Consider the following 26759-nt stretch of genomic DNA (forward strand, 5'->3'; position numbering starts at 1 on the left):
GTTTGCATGGGGTGATCCATATCTCATCTACTTGAAATAAGCTAGAGGTGCCTGTCCATTCTTCTGATGTACAGATGCTTTAGCTGCTTAGCAGTGTTAGTGCTCGAAGACTGAAAAATCTGTAGGAATTTTACTTCCCTTCGTACTGAGCAGTGTTTGTCAGGTGTAGGATACAGACACAGCAGTGTTCTGGGAGTGCACATACAGTCTTAGGTGTTTTTGTTATTTAGGAGTATTAATCCATTTGAAAATAAAACTAAACTAGATACCAAGAGTTTTAATGCTATCTGTCATAGAATGGATTGGGTTGGAAGGGACCTTAAACATCTGGCTCCAAGCCCCTGCCATGGGTAAGGACACCTTCCAATAGACCAGATTTCCTACAGCCCCATCCAGCCTGGCCTTGAACACTTCCAGCATCCACAAATTCTCTGGGCAGCCTGTTTCAGTGTCTATATGTTGTAATATTGGAAATGTGTTAGTCTATATTGTTATTAGAGCTAAGTCGTGTTTTATTTTTAACATCTAAGTCTCTATTTTTAGATGTTTGACATGGTGAAGAGAATGAGAGAAAAAACTAGTTTGACAGCAGTAGGAGCTACATCAGGCTCAGAAACTACAAAAGGTGATGAGGTAATAATAAAAATAAAAGTTCAGTGGAAGCCTTGTATTTCATGTTTTGAGTGGCTATTTTCATTAATGTGTTTAAATTTATTGCATCCTAAAATGATGGTTTTTCAAAACTAATTTCTGAAATCTTTTCTACAGCTAGGATTTAGGTTCCAAGAATAGTATTTTTAGTAAGTGAAATTTGTGCTAAACGTGTTTAATGGAATTATCAGCAGCTAATGTGAGTTTTGGTTGTACTTCCAAGTTAAGTGAAGCAACTGAGGGGGCTGAAGGAAGTAATTTATGTTTAATTTTCCATTTCTTGTCTTTGTGATTTGACCACCTTTTCTGTTACACTGTCATACAGTAATTAGAAAAACAAATGCACTTTAAATGATATCTTGTCATTTATAGTATCTATCAAGAGGTTAATCTGCTTTGCCCTGATTGTATAAAGACATGAGCCCTGAGTAATTATTCTGATTGTCAGTCTCTTTGCCCTTCCCTCAAAATAACGTCTGCATCTTGTGACACAATGAAAATGGAGATTTCAGAGATGTCTTCAGTCCCATGGTGTGGTTGTGTTTTCAATTGGCATTTAAATAGAAAAGAAAAATCTAATTAGCCAGTATGCAAAGACAGACCAGTTTGCTCTTACACATTTTGTTTGGCAGCAGCTTGCTGCCAAACAGTGTCTTGGCTGGTCATAGCATGCCTAGTTCTAAACTTACCACACAGCATATGCCGTGTTTCTTTTTTGAGGTAGCTGTCATATGATATCTAGTATCAAACAAAATACAGAAGTCAGTAAGAAATTAGTCTCTTACAGTTCTACTTGTGGAGCAGTTTGTTGTTCGATTTTTCTCAAGAAGTGATGGTACTGTGAATGGAAGCAATGTGTATAATGTTGCATTTGTCCCTTAAGTAATTGAGTTGGAAGAGTTAGGTTCTGTATGTTTAAATAAACTCTACCTGTGTTTTTTGACTTCTCCATTTCTAAAGCATAGAATTACTTTGTTTATGGTTTTTGAAAACTTGATGCAAAAGTAAATATTGGAAGCAGAAGTTTTTCAGTGTAACAAAGAAAAATGAAAATGCAATACACAGATGCATAAAAAGCTGACACACTTGTTGTGTCATGGATAGGCAGTTCAAGATAAAATTTTCTTCAATTACTGTAAGGGAGATACTGAATACTCAATAGGGGTTTCGGTTATAACAAAATAACAGAACGCTGGAGAAAGCTTTGACCTTCTACTCACTATAATTTTTTAAGAACAGACAAGTACCTAATTAAAATGACTTGGGTATTATTGATCTTGTCTTTGGGCTAGGGATTTTACTAGTGATCTTCTGTACACCACAAAAGTCCAGTCTAGTGAATGTTTATCTATTAACATTATCATTAACATAAACCTAGTGAACATTTAAAGATCTGAGTTTTATTTATTTTTACTTCAGATAGCAGTTAACATTTTTCCCTCATTAAAGTGTTGTCAGTTAGGGAATTTGATGTCAGTGGTTAGAATGCCTATAACTGGGGAAAGAGTTTTTCCATTTTTTTATGTTTGCAGTTGCCCTGTGATTTCTTTATTCTCTTATTGTAAGACCCAGAGCACTCAGGATAAAGAGAAAGCTGAGCGGAAGAGAAAGGCAGAGGCAGCAAGGTTGCACCGTCAGAAGATTATGGCCCAGATGTCTGCCCTACAGAGGAATTTCATTGAAACCCACAAGCTCCTTTATGAAAACACACTGGAGGCCCAGGGGAAAGAAGATGATATTATGGAAGAAGAAAGGTAAGAAAAAACAGGCATCCAGAGTTCTGGTGGGAAGAGTACATTACTTGCTACATGAGCTCATTACGCTACATGAAGTACATAAGTAGGTTTAAGGGATGGATTGTGTCATTCCAGTCAGCAAACTTGTGTCTCTATTTCCTTTTAGGTCATCTTCTGTTAGAGAATTCTATGTCGTATAGCACATATGTGCTGATGTAAAAACAGTGCATCACTTTGTAGAGCAGCATAAAATAAACTATAAAAAAATAGTTTCTTCAGATGATGGATTCTTACATTGCATAACGTTTAAGAAAATGTCATTAGAAAGCTGTTGAGTTGACAGCACTAATTTTGGAGGTGACTGTCTACCTTATATGAAAACTTAAGTATTTTATTTGGAAAGAGTCTGAAAGCCAATGTGCCTTAAGTTTAGGTTGCAATGAAGAACATATTATTCTTGTAGCTCAAATCACTGGCGATTTGTTTGTTAGGTTTTAGCATCTTACTTCATACTGAAGATGTTCGGTTTATATTGGGTATAATCTTGTTGATGTGCATTGCTCCTGTTCTAGAGATACTTCAATATATTACACCTAATCCAGCTCACAATTTTTGTGTAATTGGGGCTGTACAAGACTAATCTGGAAAATGGAGCTACCTACTGGAAGAAAAGTACAGATGACTTCCATATGCTTTGGTCATTAATAAATTGTGTTCTATAAATCATTGCTGAACTCGGAAATAGAGAATATTTAGAAAATATGTGGAAGCTTATTGTGTCATGAAGCATTGAATTAAGGTAGTAGCATTCATTTGTTAAAGAATGGGAAGCAATTTTAATGTTCAAAATATATTTAATCTGCAATGAATACAGTTTCTTGAATTTCCTGCTGTCTTATTGTGTTATTCTATGTTAGCTGGCTTCCTCCTTCCGTTTTTCAAGAATACTGCATTGTAATGAGGATTGAGGAGTCTTTTCATTGTTTGGTCATCATTTGGTTTTGTAAAGCAGTTTGGCATAAATCCAGAAATATTAGCAGTATATGACTTTGTTAGATGTCCAGAAGAATTCAGTTTGTTTAGAAAAGGCCAGCTGGTTGTTTTTCATCTGTCACTTCTGATCTTACAGCGTATCTTCAGCAGTTGATTACTCCAGAATTGCTTTGGGTCCCAAAAGAGGTCCGTCTGTTGCTGAGAAAGAAGTTTTGACCTGTATTCTTTGTCAGGAGGAGCAAGAAGTAAAGTTGGAAAGTGCTGCCATGGTATTATCTGCCTGTGTCCAGAAGTCAACTGCCTTAACTCAGAATAGGAGCAGAATTCTTGAACTCTCAGGGGGTATGTGATTTTTCTTCTCTTAGACTACAAGCAGTTCTGTCCCTGGAGCTTAAACTATTAGAACCAACTAAACTCTTTTCTTTGGTCAGATTAGTAAATGGCTCACCTTATTTCAGAAAAAAAGTTGAAATTTTTTGAATTGTTCTGAAATCCATGCTTTAAAACTTAAATGAGAAGTATATGAAGATTTAGATTTTTTGGTGGGGGAAATCAGAAAATGCTTTAATCTCACAAGACATGCAGATTTGGTAGGAATGATTGCTTTGGAGAAAAACCCAAGACTGTTCACCATTCCTGTTTATTCAAGTACAGCTGCAAACTTTCCCAATATGGAGGAAATAAATGAACGATATCAGAGGCCAATATGGCAACCTGAAAAGGGTGAGGGTGTTTGGTTTGTTTTTTTTTTCTCCCTTATATATCCAGGAAATAATAAAAACAGCAATATAAAAAAAATAAAGTCTAAGCAAGGATCATATATCATCTGATGAATGAAGAAAAAACTGAATACAAGAAAGTTACCCAATCCCAAGAGTTACATTTGTGTAATGGTGTATTGGTAGCATGGAACACAAAGGTCATCAAAATTTCTTTTGTAAGTAGCAGTTGACCAAACATGGTGGCAATTTTGGTCTGTTACTTAAGGGAAAAAAAAAAAAATACAAGGAAAAGGGAAAACTTAAGTACTCACTGATATTTTTGTTCTCTTGTTGAAAAAGAAAATGAGTAGTATTTCAAGATAGATACTGTTACAGTTTGTAGTTTAAATTCCTTCTTATTTTCAAATGGGGGGGGGGGTTTGTAGTTTGTGGTCAGCTCATAGAGCAAAACATACACTATGTCCTATTTTTTTATTGATACTGCTATGTAGAAAATAGCTTTAAATTCTGTTTGTGCAGCTCATTATGCCTGCTTTAGTTTAGAAGTAAACTCTTGATTGTTACCAGACAGAATTCTAAAGCAAAGGAAAGTTTAGAATTCTTTCATATTTCTCCAGGATATTACTGTATTTTCTATCCTGCTTACAGACCTTTACCAAGTTGTTTCACTAATAAGATGTTTTGTGTTTTCTCCTCTGGATCATTAATGAGTACTGAATAGTCCAAGGCCCAGGATGAACTCCTGCGGAATCCTGCTTACTCCTTTTTTTTTTTTTTTTTTAATCAGCAAACTACTGGTAATGGCATTTTTGAGGCAGTTGTGTAGAATTTTTATGTAGGTAATATACTAATTGCATCTTTTTTTTCCTTTTTTCTGTGGTGGCCTGAAGTACAGATTAAATCCTATGCTCTTGTAGTCAGATACACTTGTAAATTTTCTGCAGTGACATGTTGGGCTATTGAAATAATTGAAAAAAGAAGGGAATGGAGTTCCTTTTTCTAAAGCTGTTTCTGGACATTATTTATAGCACTTACAGCCTGCTGCATGGTCCTCTGCTGCTCATCAGTTACCAGGAACCCTGTAACAACTTCTTTCTTTCAATATCTAAATAAGTGGGAAAATGCTTGTTCCTACAGCAGAACTGCATATAGTGGCAATTTAGTGTTATACCAAGGTTTATTTTTTTATTTCAGTCTCTATTTGACTTAGGGCAGCTTCAGCTGCTGTCAAACAGAATTATTTTCAGTGCAATTTAGGTTCTAGAGGTGTTTTTCTTTCCTTCTGTCAGATTCAAGTGTACTTGTTCAAAATCATAAACAGTCCACCGGATGAGGCTTGAAGGACTGCTGTTGTTCAGTATTGTGTAGATATCTGTAAGGCGAAAGTGGGATCTCACTTTGGGTGCACATGCAGCAGAAGGACAGCAGTACATTGTCATAATGTTTCTGTTGTTTAGAGCTGTGCAACACTAGTAAAGAACAGACTGGATTTTTGATACTCAGCAATGCTTTTTGTGTCGGTGGTTTGAAAATACATGGAATTAGTTGGAGAAATGACTCATCTGACTTGTCCTTAGTATTTTCATTTTAAAATAAAATGACAATAAAATCTTCAGCAGTAGTGAATCCAACCACAAATCTGTTCCAGTACAGAAGCACCCTTTTTTCTTTTTAACCAATTTGCTTTTGAATTTTGTTGTCTTTTTCTTTAGAATTAGTGGAAAAGCTTCGGTAATTCAAATGGGTTCTGTCTTGTCAATACTCTGCTGGATGATTGGTGTGGCAAAGTTAGCCCAATGGAGTTTTAATCTGACTGTGCAAACTGTAAGAAGATCTGAAGGTTCATACTCTGTGTATATTGTTCATTTCTGTTCATAGTGATGGGAAGTTGCTGTTCATTCAATAATTTTCCTGCTATGTGTTTGTAGATACGCTAGACCCTCTCTTCATGCACCCTGACTTACCGTGTGGAACCCACACAGGGAGCTGTGGTCATGTGATGCATGCAGCCTGCTGGCAGAAGTAAGGATGTCTTTGCTGCTTTTTAATGGTTTTTAATTAATCTATTTTCCAAATCATCTAAGAATACACTGAAAACACAGTGCAGTACGTGGACATTTAATTAAGGGATCAAAATTATTGGTACTCATCTAAAAATGATATATGGCACAGGGGATGTTTTGACTTTATGAAGATGATAATCATTAAAAGTTTTTAGGGCCTTCTATGACCCAGAGAATAATCTTGAAGGCATTGCTAATTTATGCAGATATAAACAATGCAGTAAAACTGGTCAAGCATAAGAAACCATATTGAATAGGTTTACTTTTAGCAGTCCAGTGAGAACCAGTAGGAATCTTCCAGGTGAGCATTCAATAGCAAAAGTACTTTAAAAGTCTGCCACCAGGTCAGTACTTAAAGTGTGAAGCTTGTTTATTCCAGGGAGACTTTAGAAGAGGTTCTTGCATTTATAATAGGAGAGGTTAAATCTCTCTCTCAGTATTTGTTCGTGACCCCTCCCATCTCAGTAAAGAAGCATTTAATGAAATGTAGGGGGGAAGAATTGATACAGTTGCTATAAACTTTACAAGATTTCTATTGTCTGGGTGACCCACAATTTAGACCAAGTGTTTTGGATCTGAATGCAACCTGAATATTGAAAGACCAAGTTTCCTAGCTTGCAGGGTACAGTCATCCTATGTTTCACTCCGCCTAGGTCTGGCAACTCTGAACAATGTAAACAGTGTTAAATAACAGTAGAAATAACCCCACTGAAGTACTATCAACAGATAGAGTTGGATCATGCAATTACAAGCTACTCTTTATATGGTATAAATTATAAACAATCTGTTGAGCTTTGTTGTTTGCGTTTATGCCAACTTACTTCAAAAAAAATCTTACTGAGCTTCTAGTGCTTATCATTCACTTTTCTATATGTATGTAGATATGTTCCTTTTTACAATAAAACATCAGTACAGAATAAATAGGTGCACACACTTGAAATGATCACAAGTATGTTCCTTGAGTATAATACATCTGCTCTTGGCAGATCCATCTACATCTGCGTAGATCTAAGTAGTGCAACATTGGAGCTCAGTTCCCTTGCTCTCTTTAAGAAAAGATGACTTGCTGTATGGGTTAATGGGATTAAAATGGACAACAGGCTCTTCTCATACAGGATGGCACAGAAGGTTTGAGTATAGTCTTTTATTTATTACATAACAGACATTCTAACTTACTAATATTCCTCTGAACAATGCCTGCCATACCTTTCTATGTGCAGCCTAAAAATACTGCAAACCCTCTAAAACAGAACAAGTTCAAATGAGTGGAATATCTTCGTAGTTGCCATGTATGAGGAAGAGGAGTTGCTTGCAAAAACATAGTTGTGTGAATGTGGGGAAAATAAATGTATGGTTTTTTGTTTGTAACACAATACTTTCCTAAATATTCTGTATCCATTAGGACTTTGGCAGGTGCCCCTGCATATACACTTTCTCTTATCACATAAATGTGATTTTATTTTATTTCATTAAGATGTATATTTAAATGAAAAAAAATCTAGTTATTACTGTGGTATGGAATTTAGGTAATTTCATATGTGTCTCTAAGATCCTACATACTCAGTCTGAACCCTAGGACTGAATTTGTATCCGGAGAAGAAGATTTAAATGTTCCATCTTTTTGTTCCTATAAATGCCACTGAGACATTAATGAAATTTGAAGCCTTACTGCATCCACTGAGGGGGCAAAAATTATAATGAAACCTATTAAAAGATCATAGTTGTTTCTTACTTCCTTTTCAGTTTAAAGTAGTTGAAGTGTGATATTCTAATATATATTATTCTCTCTTCCTGTTGAAAGAAGGCTATGGTTCCATTGTCTAGCCATGAGGCTTGGTAATTGCAATGAATAGCTGATGAATCATTCGTGAAATGTTACCAGTAGTTTTTCCTAAAATTAAATAACAATATGTTCAATACCTGTTTCAAATTTGCTATGAGTTGGATATGATTTGTAGATACGTTTCGTTATGTTGAAGATAAGAAGGAAGAGTAGAAGATGTAACAATTGCTTGTATGCAAAATCTCGATGAAATTTATAAGGATATTGTAAGCAAGGAAAACTTGGCATCATTTTTCCATCAGTGATATATGCCGTGCATTTTTACATGAGTTCATGTATGTGCTCACACGTTTTATTATTTTTACATCTAAGGATTTAAAAGAGTTATAAGTCAAAGGAAAAGACTTGTTTGTTGGTTTGGATAAGTGTTTGCTGTATAATTATGCTTTGAACCATTGTGTTCCTATTGCATTTGAGCCATTCCACTCTCTAGTAATTTCCTTTTTAATGTTGTAGGTACTTTGAAGCAATGCAGCTGAACTTTCGGCAACGTCTGCATGTTGAACAGATATTTGACCTGGAGAATGGAGAGTATCTTTGTCCACTTTGCAAATCTCTTTGCAATACCGTGATTCCTATTGTTCCATTGCAGGCTCAAAAAGTAAACAGGTGAAATACCAGATTGCATAATCTCGAATTAAAAAGAAAAAAAGGGAAAAAATACTTTGGGGCTGGTCAGTTTTTCAGATTTTTGGAAGGAAAACTTGGTTTGAGCTTCCTCATCTGTATACAATACTGCATATCTCCTTATTGATTATTTAGCTTAAAATACTTCTTTTGGCAGTAAATTTTTAGTTTTTACAAAGCATTTTTGGGTTTGCTGTTCATTGGAGCTCAAATCAAATGAGGAAGTACCTAAATGTATTATTTAGCCTTAATTTTGTACAGTTTGCTCAAAATTTCTGAAGCCAGTAGAACTGAGTAAATGTGTTTGGATCTAATTGTGTCCTCTGTTTTCGAAGTTTAGGTGGCTCTTTGAGTGTTAAAGTAAAACCTGCTTTCTATTTTTATTTTCAGCGAGGATGCAGAAGCAGTAGCTCAAATCCTGTCTCTAACTAGGTGGCTGGAGATTGTCACAGTCAGGATATCAGGCTACAGTGTGAAAAATACTAAAGGTTTGCTATCTTATTTTTTAAACTATTCTGTGGAATATATGTCAGTACATGTTTTAACTAGTGCCAACAGAAAACTTCAAATAAAGAATACATTTTGCTGTCAGTCAAGACAGTATCAAATAAAGCTGCGGATAAGGTTATTGCCCATTCTGAGCTAATGTCTTGATTTCAGTGACCTCACCAATTTTCTGGCATCTCCTAAATTATTTTCATCTTTGCCATAGAAAAAATATTATGTGTACTTGGAGAGGATGTCAACAGACTAATGATCATGGTTAATTAGACTTTTGTATTGACTGTGAGACAGTAAAAAAGAAAAAAACTAAATAAAAAAGGACAAAATGAAAATAGGTATGAGTGTTGAGAAAACAAGACACAGAGAATCAACTATTATTTTGGGGAATAGAGGCAAATGTTACCTAAAGGAGGAATCATTGAATGTAGTCTGGCTGGTGAGGTGTGTGTTTACAATAAAAAGACTGCCTTTTGTTACACTGTTGTAAAAGTGTAACAGCTTCTTTGGCTTTTAATATGGACATGTTCTTTTTTTTTTTTTTTTTTTTTCATGGAAGGAGAGAAACAAAATCTTCCAGCTTTCACCAACAAGGGAACGGGGAACTCAGCTTTGGATTTCCATTCTATCCTTAGTTTTGGAGTTCAGTCCTCGTAAGTGTTACTGCAAGTGTTCTCTGCACTAGATTAAATTTCCCTTCAATACACTAGATATACTTCAGAATTTGTATTGAAGGAAAGACATGTGATTTGTTTTGTCTGACTAGGGGCTTACTTACTCTTTTCCATAAGCATTCAGTGAATATTGGATCTGTGAGGAGCTAGGTGGACCTCTTGAGCAAATCCAGTCTGGTACTTCTTATGTTCTTGGTACAAAGCTAGAAGTCTGGAGTCTTCTAAGCTACAGTTCCAGTGATTTCGGTTATTTGCTGTGTTTTTAGGCAAGTTATTTATTGTCTGTCTGCCTTAATTTTCCTGCTACATGTCTGTAGCATAGATTTCAGGTGAGTTGGGATGCAAAAATGGAATATGGATCACTTAAAAGAATAGGGGCGTGTTGTCTGTTTCTATTCAGTGGGCAAAAGCACTTGCCCAGTACAACAGAATGAATGGGTAGATACTTTTCAAGTGATCTCAGCTGTCCCTTATTTCTTTTTAGATAATACTCTACCTACTCTGCTTCTGCTACTTCTGACTGACATCATAGTTATGCAAAGTACCCACATATATCTTTTATTTGTTTAAAAAAAAAAATTTCTGTTGTCAGAAAGTTGAATCGATTGTTTTCTTGGTAACTGATCTTCATGGGAAAGATTCTGTAGTTCTAACTTAAACAGTGTGGTGTTAACTTAAACAGTGTGGTGTTTAAGTGTGAACTTGGTTAAACCCCCACCTGTGGTATAATTGCTTTGTCCATAGAGATATGGAGAATTAATACAAATGGCATATATTTCTATTACAGAGTTCTGTATGGGACTTCAAAAAAATCCCACAAGCCATTAAAACTGCTAAACACTTTCCTACATATAACTACCTTTATATAAACTAGCCTAATGTTGTTTGAAAAGAGCTTAAATGCTAAAAAATATGTTTAAAAACACACTTAAAATGTCTTCCATTTTTAACACATTATTTTCACTTCAGGACTTAAAATTACAGTTTCTAACAATGTTTATTTTCATTGTATTTTACTTTGAGATGTTTGCATTTTTCTAATGTTAATTATAATGCAATATACAGAAATAATCTCTTCCCAAGCTGGCAGCTCTTAATGCCTGAATTTGTAGAGCCTTTTATGTCAAGGTGCTTGTCTACTACTAAAACTAGGGGTTTTTTTCACCTCTGTCCAGACAAGTGGTCTTTGTACTCAGTATTTCTTTCACAAATAACTCTCCTGGTTTGGACTTAGACTTTGTTAGTGATTGATTAACCAGTAACTAATAAACAATCTTAAAAATTGAGACTGAAATTTTTTCGTATTGGTTTTGCAGAGCCAAGTACTCAAGCAGTATCAAGGAGATGCTTATTCTCTTTGCCACCACCATTTATAGAGTTGGGCTAAAAGTTGCTCCAAATGAAGTTGATTCCCGGATTCCTATGATGACCTGGAGCACCTGTGCTTTTACCATCCAATGTATAGGTAAAGCAGGATTTCAGCTTATCCTGTCCCATGAATTGAAAATGTTACAGTTGCTTGGTTGTTTAATTTTATTTAATATGATTGAATAAATAATAGTTCAACATAAGTATGAGCCATATGTAATAATATAGCAAAGTAAATTATATGTAATTGTATATATAATAGAATTAGCAACTATAAACCAATATAAATAATAGTATGTTGTTAGATAGAAGCTGGTGAAATAAGGTATGAAATGCCAACAGTGAGTTTAATTTGAGACAGCAGTTAGATATATTTTCTTTACTATTCCTTCAGAACCAGTGCATTCAGGGAGGAAAGCTGAATTGTATTTCACTTGGGAATTTTGTTTTCAAAATATTTCTGTTAAACTGCAGTCAAATGCAGGAGTGCAAATGTTGCCAGGCTGCCCTGGGAGGTTGTTGCTGCCCCAACACTGCCAGTGTTCAGGGCCAGGTTGGATGAGGCCTTGAGCAACCTGATCTAGTGGGGGATGTCCCTGCCCATGGCAGGGGGTGGGAATTAGATGATCTTTAGGGTCTCCTTCAATCCCTTGACATTCTATGGTTCTATGATGAATATGAGGGTAAGATGGCCGTATAGTGTCTCTGTAAATGTAACTTGAGGGTTTTCAGCATTGCATAAGGTAACTGAGAATAAATCTAAATCCATAGAATGAATATTATAATTCATGTGAAACAGTATTCCTTCAAATCCTTAGTTAGCAAGGTCTGAAAACTGAAAATTTTTGAAAAGCTGACTGGAATAATTTATCTGGGAAATGTTCAGTGCCATTTTATATAGATGTTATTTTTCAAGAGAATTCTCTTATTAGAATGAAGTTTATCTTAAAAAACAAGTGTATATACTAAGAATAAATTAATATTAGGTCATGTAGAGCAAAGCAACTAATTTTTTTCTGTGTTTAATTTTAAGAAAACCTCTTGGAAATGGAGGGCAAGCCTTTATTTGGATCTCTACAAAACAGACAGGTATGGACAAGTAAGATATGCAATATATGTTAAAGTTTATTTATAATATACATACATATGTAAACCTGTTGAAACTACTAGCATCAAGATCATTCTTTGTTGAGGGTTATCTCTCAATATTTGGATCCATAGCATAAAAAACACTTTGAAAGAATAATATGTCTGCTTATATACAGATGTTAATATTAAATTAATTTATAAATGTGTTGTATGTTTGTAGGAATAGGTATATTTTTACAGTTCTATTCCACTCTTATATTTAACCTTTTTTCCTGTTCAATGATTTTTCTCTTGCGCTCTAGCACAGTGGCCTTAAAGCATTAGTGCAGTTTGCAGCTGCTCAGAGAACAACATCCCCACAGGTCCTGATTCAGAAACATCTGATTCGTCTTCTAGGAGGTACTGTATTCCTTTTATTTACTACCTTTGGTGTTGCAGGAGTTTCTATTCCAAAATGGCACACAGGTTAATACATCATAGAAGTAAGGGTCAGAGTACCTGACAACAGTGCTTGCTTCAGTTTCTGTAATGTTGCCAGAAATCATGGGGTGTTGATTGAATTTATTCCAGATTACCTAGGTCTGCAGGTATTCAGGTCTGGAATATTTACAGATGAGTAACAAACCATTTCTGGCAATGTTCAAAATTACTCAAATTCTCTTCGAAGTAGGTGAATAAAGCCAAAAATAGATATTTCTCCTTAACTGTGAAAACTCATCTCAGCGTGGCGAAGACTCTCAGGAGGTTTCATTGTGGCCTTCTAGTGTCTTAAGAAGACTTACAAAAATGAGGGAGAGGGACTTATTATAGAGGTAGGTAGGGACGGGACAAAGGGGAATGGTTTCAAATTGAGAGTAGGTTTAGATGTTAGACAGAAATTCTTTACTGTGAGGGTGGTGAGGCACTGTAACAGGCTGCCCAGAGAAGTTGTGGATGCCCCACCACTGGAGGTGTTACAGGCCAGACTGGATGGAGCTCTGAGCAACTGCATCTAGTGAGTGGCATTCCTGCCCACAGCAGGGTGGTTGGAACTGGATGATCTCTCAGGTCCGTCCAATGCAAACCATTCCATAATTCCGTGATTTTCAGTACTTTCAAAAGGCTGCTTGAAGCCTAGCTTAAGATATTTTGGTCTCAGGGAGAGCTAATTTGAGGTATGTGGCTTCCCCTGTGTTTCTTAATGATTTGGTTAGTATGATCCCACTCTTTCATTTGCTATATAGTTAAGATGCTTAGGTGTGGTGCTTAGACTTCTCTGTTGGGCGAGGTTTTGAGGCGTCTAGTGTTGAGGTGCCTAAGGACCTTCACCCTTAACACTTTGTGTGATTTATTAGAGCTGGGGAAATAAATCAAGGATTTGTATGTCAGAATTTTGAAGATATATTGATTAAAATGGTCAGCTATTTGGGCATGTGGAAATAGCCAAATATGCACAAATAAGTGGTAAGCAATTTATTAAATAGATCCTTAGTTTAGAGATCTGCGCTTTTTTAAAAATGAAAACAGAAATGATAGAGGCTCTAAAATCAGATTCTGATACTACAATTCAATCCAAAAGAAGAAAATATGTTTTTAATGTATAACTGATATCTTTATTTTGTAGTTCTCCTACCAAACTTTAAAGGGGAGGACACTCCATCACTCTTAGAAGTAGATATGTTCCACATTTTGGTAAGCAGGTTCATTTTATTCTTCATATTAATACCTTTTTTTTAGCATAAATTTTTGTGTATTATACTCTGTAAATAGTCCTGCATTATCTGTTCACTTGCACGAGTCAAAGGATTATACATAAGCAACAATCAATTGATTCCATATGACTGCTATATATGTTTACTTTAGTTCTGCTAACTTTCAAGTCTTTTCTGTCTTGTTATTAAAATTCATGTTTGTAATCTCAATCTTCTTTCTACCATTTCCATTGTTATGCACTCAGTTTCTTTCCCTCACTTTCTCTTTGTTTCAACCAGTGTCTCATACCTTCTGATTCCTTCACGTTCACTTTCATTACCTACTGTATTTTTATTAGCCTCTTTTTCTGTTCTTAATAGAAGTCTGTATTATAGTTTTTTCTGCCTGTAAAAAAACCCCAAACAAGCACAAAGCCACACAACAAAAAAGCCAACACAACCAAACTCACCAAATAAAATTTGGTTTACCGATTGCATTTCTCTCTAATGCTTGGTCTGACTCCTCAGTTTTTTCAGTGTGCTTTGTCTTATATCAAAGAATACAAATTAAGCTTTTTAGGAACTGAACCACCTGTCCTGGTATCTCTAAACTGGCAATTACCGTACAACTCTGATTCCTACATGCTGTGGTGCACAAATGGTTAGTATTTTCCAGAGAGCTTTTGCTACACTTTGAATTAAAACTAGAAAGATAGATTAGCATACTCAGATTACAGAAATAAAATATAAATGTAGTGTGAGAATATAATTGTTACCCTTATAGCTATTACCAAATTTTTGTTACTTTAATATTTGCCTGTGCCTTTTCACTGTAGGTGGGAGCTGTGTTATCCTTTCCATCTTTATACTGGGAAGATGCTGTAGACTTGCAACCTTCATCAGTTAGTTCAGCCTACAACCACCTCTACCTCTTCCATCTGACAACACTGGCGCACATAATGCAAATTGTCATCTCTTCAGCAACAGGTAGATGTGTATTTGTGTTGTGTTTCTCTGGCATTTTTGCAGTTTCTTAAAAATAATGGAATGACACCACTAGTATCTTCCAGGTATAAACTTCCTCATAATAAGTGACACTTAAGGTTAGGTAGTAATAGTTTTCTGTAGTAATAATCTGTATTTCTGTTAAATAGTGCTGCATCCAGTTCAGAGTATCATCTACATCCAGTTCATCCATTAGCTACATCCAGTTCATCCATCACTTCTGTGTGCTTAGCCTAAGAAAACAAAATAGTTACTGATATATTAGTACATGCTGCAGTCAGCCGGGCATTTCAGAGGGGTAAATTTCCCTTCTTCACTGCTTGCAGGAGAATCAAAGCTCTGCCAAGTAGCATCACTGAGCTGTACAGTGACAGTCAGTATGGACTGAGGAAATGAAATTTTCTTTAGCCTTCAACTTACTAAATACCTGGATCCAAAATACAGAATCCTGTAAACTGATCAGAGAGAATTTCACTTCTCTCTCTATTTCATGACATTGTTAAAAACTATCAGTAGCTTATAGGCTTCCCACCTACTACTTTTCTTTTTCTTCAGTATGATGTGAATTTAAAAAAAAACTTAAAAGTTAAAAAAAATTTCTGTAGCTTAAGCTGTGTAGGACAACTTCAAAAGTTTGAGGGGAGGAAGCAGTTCTTTACATGAGGGTAAGCAATGAGGCAGTATTCCCGATTCTCCCTTACAGCATTCAGTCTTAGGAGAGCATTTTTTAGGCAGAAAATAGCAAATAGAAAAGAATTAAGTAAATTAAAGTGGAAATTATTCTGTGATGCAATTGCATAAATAGAAAAAAGATTTTAATATTTATAAAAGAGAAGTGTGCCAGGGTGAAGTGTGTTCACAGTGAATTCATCTTTTTGTGTGCAGAATCCCCCAGTGCTCACTCATCTGATAACAGCGAGGAGGCACAGTCTGCACAGTCTTTCTGTAGAGAGGTTTGCCAGTACACCAGTGGGTAAGTAGCACTTCACTTGTAGCATTACATTTTCCTGGAAGGAAAAAAATAGCTCGTTTTGTGTGCGGAGTTAGCACAGTGCCCTGTGCTTTCTTCTCAGGCTCCTGAACACTGAAACTGGTGAAAGGAATGCTTTTAGTTAAAATGTCTGCTTTTTGTGGACAGCAGAGTAAATTATTGATCTGAGGATGAAAAAATAGCTGTATCAATTTTGGAGAGAAACACAACCAACTAGAGTATTTTTTTCTTTGCTTTGATTATTTTGGTTTAGATCAGTTGTGTTATAAATGGAATCCAGCAAGTAGAAAATGATCTTACTGCAAAAGGGGGATAAAGTGTAAAGCTGAATATTGTTGCTTATTTGAGTGCTAGTGCCCATCTTTCAGACTTTTCTGATAGGTACAGCTTCAGACTCCTTACTACTTCAGTATTGGTGTGAAATGAACTAGAAAATATGGATGTACCCTCTATGAACCCTGCTTTGATTTATCTTCATCACAGCTAATTGCAAAGATAGGTTTCTCAATGACTGACAATGACTGATACTTTTCTAAATTTTTAAGTCTAAATGTTTTAATATTTAACATTTGGTATTTAAATTCCAAGAGGATTTTTTTCTGAGGCGTCAGCTTAGAATCATGGGTGCTGTGCATTTTGGACAATTGTACCAAGATGCCTGGATAGAAAATTAAATGCCAAAGTTTAGGCAACCCAGCTCTGATAGTTTTAATGTTTTAGTTTCTATGTATTCATTTTCATCTTATTACTCTGACCTATCTGTGCTTCAACAGCAGTCTACATAATAAATTTGCAATGGTCTTTGATGTTATAATGCAGCATTACAGGTTGTTCCTCATCAGGTCCTGGTCAATATTTGTGTGAATTTCTTGTTCACATAAACGTGAATTTTGTTTAAAATCTTTAGAAAACAATGACACTCGAAGTAAAATTTACTCTGAAATCTCGACCAATTTTGCACAAACTAAAAGAATAATTACTGGGATCAGTAGCACTCCAGTATTTTTTGACAAAAATGGGATTAGTATAGCTTTATTTTAAACAATCTGAGTGTTAGTGTTGTTACTTCTGTAATAAAGTGTGAATTATTAATCTTTTTATTCTATTAATTTTAGTGTTTCTGAAGAGTACTTATGCTGGGGAAAGAGGGATTTTTCTCTTATTAACTTCATTCAAATCACCAACTGAATCAAAAATTTTCACCATTTCAAACATTTACTGGCTTTTGGTAATAAAAAGCAACCAGTTGAAGAATGAATTGCTCTGTGTGATGTGTTGCACAGTTTATATCAGATTATCTTTAGTAACCTTGAGCTGTGTGTGGGCTATTTATTTTTTTTAATTCTGGTTAAAATATAAGTGTGGTACATAAGCTCAGTACCCATTCCTTAGGCAAAGGAGAAGTTGGAAGTTAAGTGCTGGTGGCTGTGTTTCACAGGATTTGAGGTTACATCAGTGCTGCTTCCGCAGAGCTACCATTCTACCAATGCTAGCCAAAATGTGAAAGTGCTAGAAGGATTTGCACTGTGAACTACTGCAATTATTTCTCATTTATATTTTACAGTTGCTTTAGTCAGGATATTCCAGGCGGGCTTGTATGGGATTGCGTTAAAAAAGGCATCATGCCTTACCTTCGCTGTGCTGCTTTATTTTTTCATTACTTGCTCGGAGTTTCTCCACCTGAGGAACTACTACAAGGTAAACATGGGAAAACAAATCTATGACCTTTATTGTCTTGAAAGAATTTTTAAATTTTCACAATAACTTAACAATAGTCAGTACATTCAAGTGAGACTTGGAAAGTAAGGGAATTAATAATTTGTATAGAAAAGGGACAAGCATGAGAGGCTGAGTTGTCTTGGCTTTCCTTGCATAAAAAAGTGTTAGTTCTGAGTGTGTGCAAATATGTGAATTATCAATGAGGTATTTATAGTGAGTATTGTTTATGAAGATTCAGCGATTTAAGGATAATTTCAGGAATTTAGATTACATCACCTAAGAAATTGCCTGGAATATATTTTAAAAAACCAACCTTTTTTTATAGAGCTAATGTTAGTAAATGCTAAAGATACAGGAATTGAGCAAAAGAAAGCCAAATAGATATAAAGCACATTATAAAACTAAAGCCCCTTCCTTGAAGGTTTCTAAGGCATTACAGATATTATCCCCAAAACTATTTTGTCTTCTGTCAAAATGCAGTGAAACACAGAATTATCAACTATTTGGAAAGAAGGACCATAATTTCTGTTAATAACTGAGACAAAATATAACATGTATGATATATAACAACAAAAATATAAAATTAATCTATATAAACTCTGAACTAAATTTGAATTTTGTTAGGATATACAAGTCAAAATCTCTGCACTTTGGGATATGCTGTTATTGTAACCAGTAGTCTGGATCTTTGATTCTGTAGGGAGAAGTCTTTCTCATGAAACGACATCATTTTCTGCAGCAGAGACAATAAATGACCACCCAGCAAGCTACTAAATTAGCCCAACTTTATGTAATCTGTTAGCACTGACTTGATTATAGCAAAATTTAATATCATTGAGGACTGTCACAAGGATAGTGAAAAACTAAAGTGCAAGTACAGAAATCCACTGCACTAAGATGTGTTACATATTATGCAGTAATTTAAGGAAGGAATTCTGTTATTACAGTAACTTATGCATTAAAAAATACTTGATAATATATATCAAATTTGTTTAAGCAGATACTCAGATAATCCAAATTATTATAGCTCTGATTAAATTGGTGGAATAATATTCAATTGTACTATGTAGGAGCTATGCTGAAGCTGTAGGATATGTACTATTCAATAGAAAGGGAGTGGCAGATTTCTAGTTTTGAGTGAATTATTCAGCAGTACTGAAACACTTAAACAAGTGTTCTCATTGATTTTTTTTTTTTTTTTTTTCCCAGTTTCTGAAGAAGGGCAATTCAAGGCACTTTGTAGTTACCTCTCTCTACCTACAAATTTGTTCCTGCTCTTCCATGAATATTGGGACACTGTAAATCCACTGCTTCAAAGGTACTGACTGGGACTGGACAGGCCATTTTTTTCTGTTGTGGTGGTCCTGTGGGAATTCTAGATCAAATTTGATAGCAAATGATTGAGCTCAAATTCATACTGAGTTCTAAACATTTTGCACAGGGACACTGAATCTCTTAAAGCACTTCAAAAACATCAATCACTTACTCTTTTAGGGTAATTCCTATTTAAAATAACTTTAATTTAAGGGACTAGTGCTTGCAGACCTATATGAAACCAAACAGAAAGGAAGAAATTATTTTAAACCTTTGCTTGCTTGATATGCCACTCAGTGATCATTTGCTTATTTTTAATGTGTCTACAGCAAAAGTGCTGATTACATGAGCTATAAATGAGAATGTTGAGGATCATGTAGCTAGCAGGGTGAGGCTCTGTATTACTTCTTTTCATCATTTCCAAAATAGACTGGTGGATGTTGAAATTGGCTTAATGGTCAAAAGGTACAGTTTGAGCATTACATACATTGCCATCTGCAGTCACGGAATCATGAATGTTAGAGGGTTGGGAGTGACCTTAAAGATCATCTTGTTCCAACCCTCCTGCCATGGGCAGGGACACCTTCGACTGGACCAGGTTGCTCCAAGCCTTATTCAGCCTGGCCTTGAACACTGCCATTGTTGGGGCACCCACAGCCTCTCTGGGCAACCCATTCCAATGTCTCACCATCCTCAAAGAAAAGAATTTCTTCCTAATTTCTAACCTAAATTTCCCCTCTTTCAGTTTGTGGAAGTAGCATTAAAGAAAACATTCTTTCTTCAGCAACAAAGAAAGAATTGGTTAAATTCTGCATTCAAAACCTCAAATTAAATAAATAGACACACCATGCCCCACCCCCAATTAAGAATAATCCGGGAGAAGAATATTGTATTGGAGAATGTCTCTGTGTATTTAATGTGACCATTTGAGCACCTGGTTGCATTAATGATTATTCCCGGTTCTTGGCAGAATTCTCTGACTCACATTAGCTTTTACTGCATTGTTGTTTGGTTGGGTTTTTTAACCTCTCTTCTGTTGTCTAGATTTCTTCAATTTAGGGACATTTTGAACCAGTGATTTCCATCTTATAGTCCATATAGCTAACCTAAACAGTTCCCTGCATACAGTTTTACTATGAATCAATGCCATTTGTAGTATATATTATTACATATAAATTAATAAATTAATTTCTACAACTAAATTGTTAAGTAAGTTTGTCGTACTTGTTCTTACATATTTGCTCAAAGACATAATAGTGCTTTTAAGAGAATGCAGAAGATGGTGCTTGTGAACATTGGAAAAGATCATAGAAGCAGGATTAACAGTTACAGTGCTCCCAGTCAGAAAAAGAGGTTTCCAGTAGGAGGCTGCATATTTAACGTAATAGTAACAGTTGCCAAATCTTCATGCAGGTTCCCATATGCTTTTGCACAGAATCTTATTTCAGAAGACTAAATTTGATGATTGTTGAGAAATGTGTTAAATGAAGCATACTAGATTGACCATCTGCTGCAGTTCTTTCTTCCTTCTCCTCCTTTTTGTAGAAATAACTTCAAAGACGTATTAAACATACCAGTTCCTCTATTTGGTAACTGGCTGAGATCTGCCGTTGGTTTGACAGACATGTTTGGCCATTCTAAACAAGCACACGGCATGCAATAAACCATTGTAAAATAACCATTGTAAAATAACCATTGGGTGATGCTTATTTAATAAAAAGCACAAATGCTTTTGTATTAGAATGTACAATATTTATATACGCTGTGTCTTTGGGTGCATATATTCCAAAAGGTGCTGTGTATTGAAGCCCACTTTGAGAAACTGAATATGTCTGAAGACTTCTTGCATTTTTTAACTGTGTTAATCTTGTGTTTCTGTGTGCATGATGATAATTCTAAGTGTTTTTTCTCATAGGTTTTTCCTCTTGTATAAACTTAAAATCTTCTCCTGAAGTATAAAAAAACACCTGTTTTACCTTGTGACGTTTTAGGTAGAACAATCAACACTTTTATCAGTGTTTTGTGTTTGCTTATCACTTACTAGTTTAGTTTAATGAACCTAAATGCATATTTTTATCAAATGCTATCATCTGCAAATATCTGTTTGAAATAGGTGGTGTGCTGACCCAGTGGTGTTGAGTTGTTTGAAAGGGAAAAGCATTGCAATAAGGTGAGCTTGTTGTTGTTTCTTCTGGTTTTCACTTAAAACACTTGAAAAAAAGAAGTGCTTGCTGAGGGCAAGTTGGAGACTCTGTGTTTTGTTCCTTTTGCTCTATGACTAGAAGTACATTTAATTGTCTTATTTATTATTCCTTGTGTAGTGACTCTTCATTGAGATTGTACAACATTGTTGGACAAGCAGTCTGTCCTGCTCTGGGGGGAAAAAAAAGCTAACTGAAATATGAAATGCCTTCATGCATGTAGGTTATATATGAAATTTAAGTTCAACACCTTTGCTGGAATATAGAAGTGTTGAAGCTCCCATGTGGAGCCTCTTGCTTGGGATTCTAGAACTCAAGAATTGCTCTAGAATTGCAGACTTCTGTAGAAATTACCAAAAGCTTAGCAGGGATTTGTAGTTACTTATTCCTTTATTTGCTTTGATCTTTATTAATCTCATAATAGTTCTTTTTCACTTACCCAGGTATCCTAGGAAAAGAAATAATTTAATAGAGCTTCCTGAAGACTATAGCTGTCTTCTGAACCAAGCCTCTCAGTTTAGGTAAGTTTAGGTAACAAATAGTTGTGTTCTTAGGTGTTTTGTCAGTTTTAGTGAATCTATATTCTTGCAGTTACTGTAACTGGTGTTAAAGCAATACAGAAATTATTTTCTACAAGTGGAGGCACTGTTATGGTTATACCAATACTAGCACATGTTCATTTTAAAAGTGAAACACAACAGCTTGCTAGAAGAAGTCACTTGTGTTTGATAAAAGAGCATATAAAAATTTTATAGCTTAATCTGGTGGTCATTTTTCTCCAGTGCAATGTACATTTGGTTTGGCCATAAGCCTGAAAATTATTTTTGCACTGGACACAAGAAGCCCACATGATGGCACTGTTTTATGCCAAGAAGAGTGAATCATAGGATAATTCAGGTCAGAAGGGACTTTTCTGATCATCTAGTTCAAACTCCTGCTCAAAGCAGATATCTTGCAGATAAAATATTTCAAGCAGTGTAAAAACACAGCATAAGGAGGCAGATATGTGAACTGATTATGACATGATGTCTTGGGTTTTTGTTTGATTGTGATTTGGGGCTTTTAGTTGGTTGGATAGGTATTCTTGTTATTTTTTAAGGAACATTAACCATAGTGAACGTTTATTTTAAAGCTGTAATTCATACTGTAACATGCTGGTTCTGCTTCTTTTAGATGCCCACGGTCTTCTGATGACGAACAAAAACACCCAGTATTGTGTTTATTCTGTGGGGCAATGTTGTGTTCCCAGAATACTTGCTGTCAGGAACTGGTGAATGGGGAGGAGTTGGGAGCCTGTACGTCTCATGCTCTTCAGTGTGGAGCTGGAGTCTGTATGTTTCTCAAGTAAGTAGCCAGAATTTATGTGTTAAAGACTAAAGGGAAATATTAGAAGGACAGAATTCGTAACATTGTCAAAGCACTTGATTTTTTTTGTCTGAGATAAAGAAACATTACTTTGGCATAAATTATAGCTCACCAAAAAGTGAAGAACCTGCTTGGAGTTGTATTTTAAATGAAGCTATTCTTTTCTTTAAGAATCAGGGAATGCAAAGTTGTCCTCATTGAAGGTAAAACCAGGGGCTGCTTATACCCTGCACCCTACTTGGATGAATATGGAGAAACAGATCCAGGTCTAAAGTAAGTAAATGTTTGACTTTCTATGTTTCTGTTTTGTATCTTTCTTTCTTATACCCATTAGGCAACATGTTCCTCTGGCTAGTGTGTACAGCACTGTATGTAGTGTGTGTCTCGGCCTGGTGAACTGATGGCAGTTTCCAGTCAGGAATGGGTAGTTTATAATGAGAAAATACACTTTTCTGTGTTAAACGTTCTTACTTTTCTCAAGAATGCTTTGTATGCTTTTCATCAGAAACATGTGACAACTGCCATTGGTGAAATGTCATCGTAGAAATGGCAGTCAGTGCTTGTCACAAGTAGAATTTTTTTTACGTTTCAAATAGACTTGTTGGAATTGGTGTTCCTGCAAGTATTTAATATAGGTTAGTGTTAATGTTAGACTATTAATTGGACTAATGTTTATCCATTGCTATTCTGATATGCTAACTGGTTATTCTCTTCTTTTCTTCCCTGAAGAAGAGGCAATCCCTTGCACTTATGTCGGGAGCGTTACCGGAAGCTCCATCTGCTGTGGCAGCAGCACTGCATCATAGAGGAGATTGCCAGGAGCCAAGAAACAAATCAGATCTTCTTTGGATTCAACTGGCAACTGCTCTGAGTCTCTTGATTTTAGTGAAAACTTGTACCTTTGGCAGTGCTTTGAAAAAAGGAAAGGAGGGTGGCAGTAAAAAATCTACTCAAGTGGTTTCTGTAGTTCAGACATGATTAATTGATGGATTCTCTAGGTTGAATGTATCACTGATACATTGAAACAGAAACTCATATCATATATTTTCCTCTTTTTTTCTTTCCAGAAGAAAAAAAAAAAGAAAACCACATTCTGTAATTAATACTGAGTGTTCAGGTCCAGAAATATTTCCATTTTTTTCACAAGTTCTAATTGTTTCACATGTTTTCATGAGGACAGTTCCCAAATGCTGTGCTTCAGAGCACAGACCACATTTCTGTCTCTTCCATGCCTTGAGAACATATCTAAATGGCGTTGCCAAGGAAAAGCCTTCTTTACTTTCTTCCTGGGTTCTTTTCCCAAGCTTAGTGAAGCTTTTAAATAGGTTGAGATAATATTGGAGTGGAAATGGTGCCAGATCTTTAATAATCTGCAGCAGCAGGTACAACAAAGAATAAGTTTACAGAAAAAAAACTGCATTCAGCTATACCTTGAGATTTAATGAGAGTTTTCATTAATGACATCCTTAAATGAGAAGTGTGGAATAGAAAGTGCATGGGGGGAAATTAGCATCTTGCTTGTTGCATCAAAAAATTAAATCTGTGCTTTTTGTGTTGCCAGAACTTCACTTTATCTAATGAATTTTTTATCCTCCATTAATGTATATCATAAGAGGTCTAGGGCTTCACCATTTGGCTAGGTTGTAGTTAGTTTTACTTGCTTTACAGTTTGTCTTCTGAGATTTTCCCCAGGAATCAAAAATGAAAATACTTCAGGTAGGTAGTTGTGGTGTAGCCCTGCAAGCCATACAAGACCCAGAGACTTCAGTAAAGTAAGTGGCCTTCAAAGCTATCACTGGATTAAAATCAAAGCCCAAAAGCAGCAAATTTTAGAATCAGAAATAAGTTTGCCCATATTTGAGGAATTTTCCACTCATCATCCTCTGTCACTGTTGTTTGGAGCATGTTTTGGAGTCTGCCTAAATTAAATGGTATGTTTTGGGAGGCATGTTCAGTGGTTCAGTGCCAGGTAGAGCAGAAAAGGGAGAAAAAGTTGACCGTGTCTGTCTCTTTGCCCTTCAGTAGTTAATAGCATATTGTGATTGAACTCTCTCTCAATGATATGTGATTGTGCTTCAGTTCTAAATGTTTGTTCTGTTTTCTGAATTCAACCATAATATACATGAGAGAATTTGTAATGTGATGGGTAAAAACTCTTTCCCAGGAAATGCCATTTCCATGTGAAAGTTTGAAGTTGTCACAACCCTCAATTTCCCTGTCCCTTTGCTGTTTGGATTCTTTTGTGCCATTTTAATAAGGCCTTCAAGGGCAGGTTTTCAAATTAATGTCTGTGTTTTTGTATGATGTATTTTTTTTGTTTTGTTTTCTTTTGCCACAATTACATGAGAGATAGTAGAATCACAAGTAACAATTTAGGTTTAAATAGCATTCTTCTGTTTTGTTTTTTTTAATGTTTTTTGAGTATGTATGTATGCGTGCACCGAACAGCACCATAATGAATCTAAAGATGGAATATCAGTGAACTCGCTTGCTGTTCTGGTTTCAAATACTTTTTTAAAACTTTTGCTGTAATCCTTCCCCAGTGATAAAACAAGTTGGCTTTGGTATATTTTCCAGGTATTCTGTTTCTTGCAATTAAGACCATTCTCCTTATTTTAATTGTCAGATTTTAAAACCTGAATATTAAACTCTTTGAAGACAAACATTAATTCTGTTAGTCTTCTCTAAAACATGTTTGAAACGCATACTGAATTTAGAACAGTTGTCATGAGAACTTGCATGCACTGGTGATTTTTAAGTCATCAAAACACTGCTTACCAACAAAGATATTGAATTAAGACTGGCAAATTGCCTCATTGATACCAAACCTGTATTTTCTCACTGTTTCCCTCTGATATTTACCTATTCAGTTATCAAAAACTTTCAGTTGTCTTGTACTTCATTGATACAAAATTTCCATTATCTAATATGCAGTGAGATCACTTTGTTTTCTGTCTGAACTGTATTATATAAGGACAGGAGCTGGTAAGAGCAGGTGAGCTTGTTTAAAGCTCTGGAAATCTCTTTGTAGCTGAAGAAGTGGGAGAGGAAAGTTGCATCTTTCTGTATGTTTGCACATACTAATTTAGCAAATGGGCTCCCATGTCATTCACTGACTAGCGTGGTCATCTTTCATTTCATAAATTACTATGCAGTTTGGTTCACTGTGAGTATAATCTGTATTTAGTGACCGCAAGATGCTTATGCCACTGATTTCTGTTCCATCCAAGCTGACAGAAGTTATTTGATAATGCACATACTGGTATCTTAAATTGCAAAAATGTAAATTTGAAACTTGTATAATGTTCTTGTGCTTTTGAAATAAAATATCTTGTATATGTATATTTAAAAAAAAAAAGGAAATAAAGTAACTTCTCATAGATTATTCAGTTTTTATTTGAAGGCACTTTGACACCTCACAGTTCATTTTACAGGAGCCCTATAGTGGTGTCTGTCAGTATGGGAAAGGAGAAGAGCTGGTAAATGGTTGGTAAACCATCAGTTATCCCTGTAGTCTATATCGTTGTACTGTAAGGAACGGTAGCATGCTTTTTCTTACATAAAGATACAGTCCTCCTGAAACTTATCCTAGTATTTTACAGATGCAAATTCCTGCAGTGTCTGCCTAAGTTTGTAAAAAATCTTAAGTACAGAATTTAGAATTTAGATGCCGTAAAACTGATCTAGTTGAGTGATTCTGGTTTTGTGTCTTCTCAAAGAAGAACTGGCTGTACTGCTTGGCAGATACTTAACCTCTAGAAATCTCTGTGGTGTTGATCTAATGTCCTGTGTAATACATACTTCAAAAGAAGTGTTTATTGTAGAGCTAAGCAAACAGTCAAGAAATCTTTTACGTAGAAATGGCCAGTACTTGCTCCTTTTATGTTACAGGCAGCTGGTCGTCATTACATCCTCACTGCTTTGTTACAGATTTGGGGCACCATTTGGGTGTTAATGGTGTTGCTCTTTATGCTTATTCTTAGTAAACGGTTTTTAAGAACCAATTCCTGAAAAGGTAGAGATAGATAGATAGATTGAAGTCTACCAGCAGAAATGTTCTGAAGAAAATTAGAATAAGAATCCTGTTAATTAAGGGAAAAAAGAAAAAAGCCACAGCACCATTTCTGGCATAGTAAAAATCTCAATGTATGAAGTTATGAAAAAGGAGTATTTTGGCTGTTATATACTTTGCATTATCGTTGAAGTCCACTTTATTTTCTACATAAC

At 35.4% G+C, this 26759-nt stretch overlaps 1 protein-coding gene across 2 annotated transcripts in view; it reads left to right on the top strand.

Annotated features, from left to right (window-relative positions):
• Positions 1-25912, top strand: part of UBR1 (ubiquitin protein ligase E3 component n-recognin 1) — a 62423-nt gene extending 36511 nt beyond the window's left edge. For both annotated transcript variants that reach the window (XM_085062287.1, XM_085062288.1), the window contains exons 28-47: positions 544-633; positions 2218-2405; positions 3517-3722; positions 6031-6124; positions 8465-8617; positions 9026-9123; positions 9696-9789; positions 11127-11275; positions 12212-12267; positions 12570-12666; positions 13871-13938; positions 14774-14924; positions 15828-15915; positions 17498-17631; positions 18862-18970; positions 21080-21136; positions 21611-21688; positions 22341-22511; positions 22704-22805; positions 23262-25912. In XM_085062287.1, coding sequence (XP_084918413.1) covers positions 544-633; positions 2218-2405; positions 3517-3722; positions 6031-6124; positions 8465-8617; positions 9026-9123; positions 9696-9789; positions 11127-11275; positions 12212-12267; positions 12570-12666; positions 13871-13938; positions 14774-14924; positions 15828-15915; positions 17498-17631; positions 18862-18970; positions 21080-21136; positions 21611-21688; positions 22341-22511; positions 22704-22805; positions 23262-23403 — 2325 coding nt within the window. In that variant the 3' untranslated portion in view covers positions 23404-25912. The remainder of the gene's footprint in view (positions 1-543; positions 634-2217; positions 2406-3516; positions 3723-6030; positions 6125-8464; positions 8618-9025; positions 9124-9695; positions 9790-11126; positions 11276-12211; positions 12268-12569; positions 12667-13870; positions 13939-14773; positions 14925-15827; positions 15916-17497; positions 17632-18861; positions 18971-21079; positions 21137-21610; positions 21689-22340; positions 22512-22703; positions 22806-23261) is intronic.
• Positions 25913-26759: the final 847 nt, after the last annotated feature.

The sequence above is a fragment of the Lichenostomus cassidix genome, chromosome 5 (assembly GCF_008360975.1).
Source record: "Lichenostomus cassidix isolate B80296 chromosome 5, HeHo_3.0, whole genome shotgun sequence".
Taxonomy (NCBI): Eukaryota; Metazoa; Chordata; class Aves; order Passeriformes; family Meliphagidae; genus Lichenostomus; species Lichenostomus cassidix.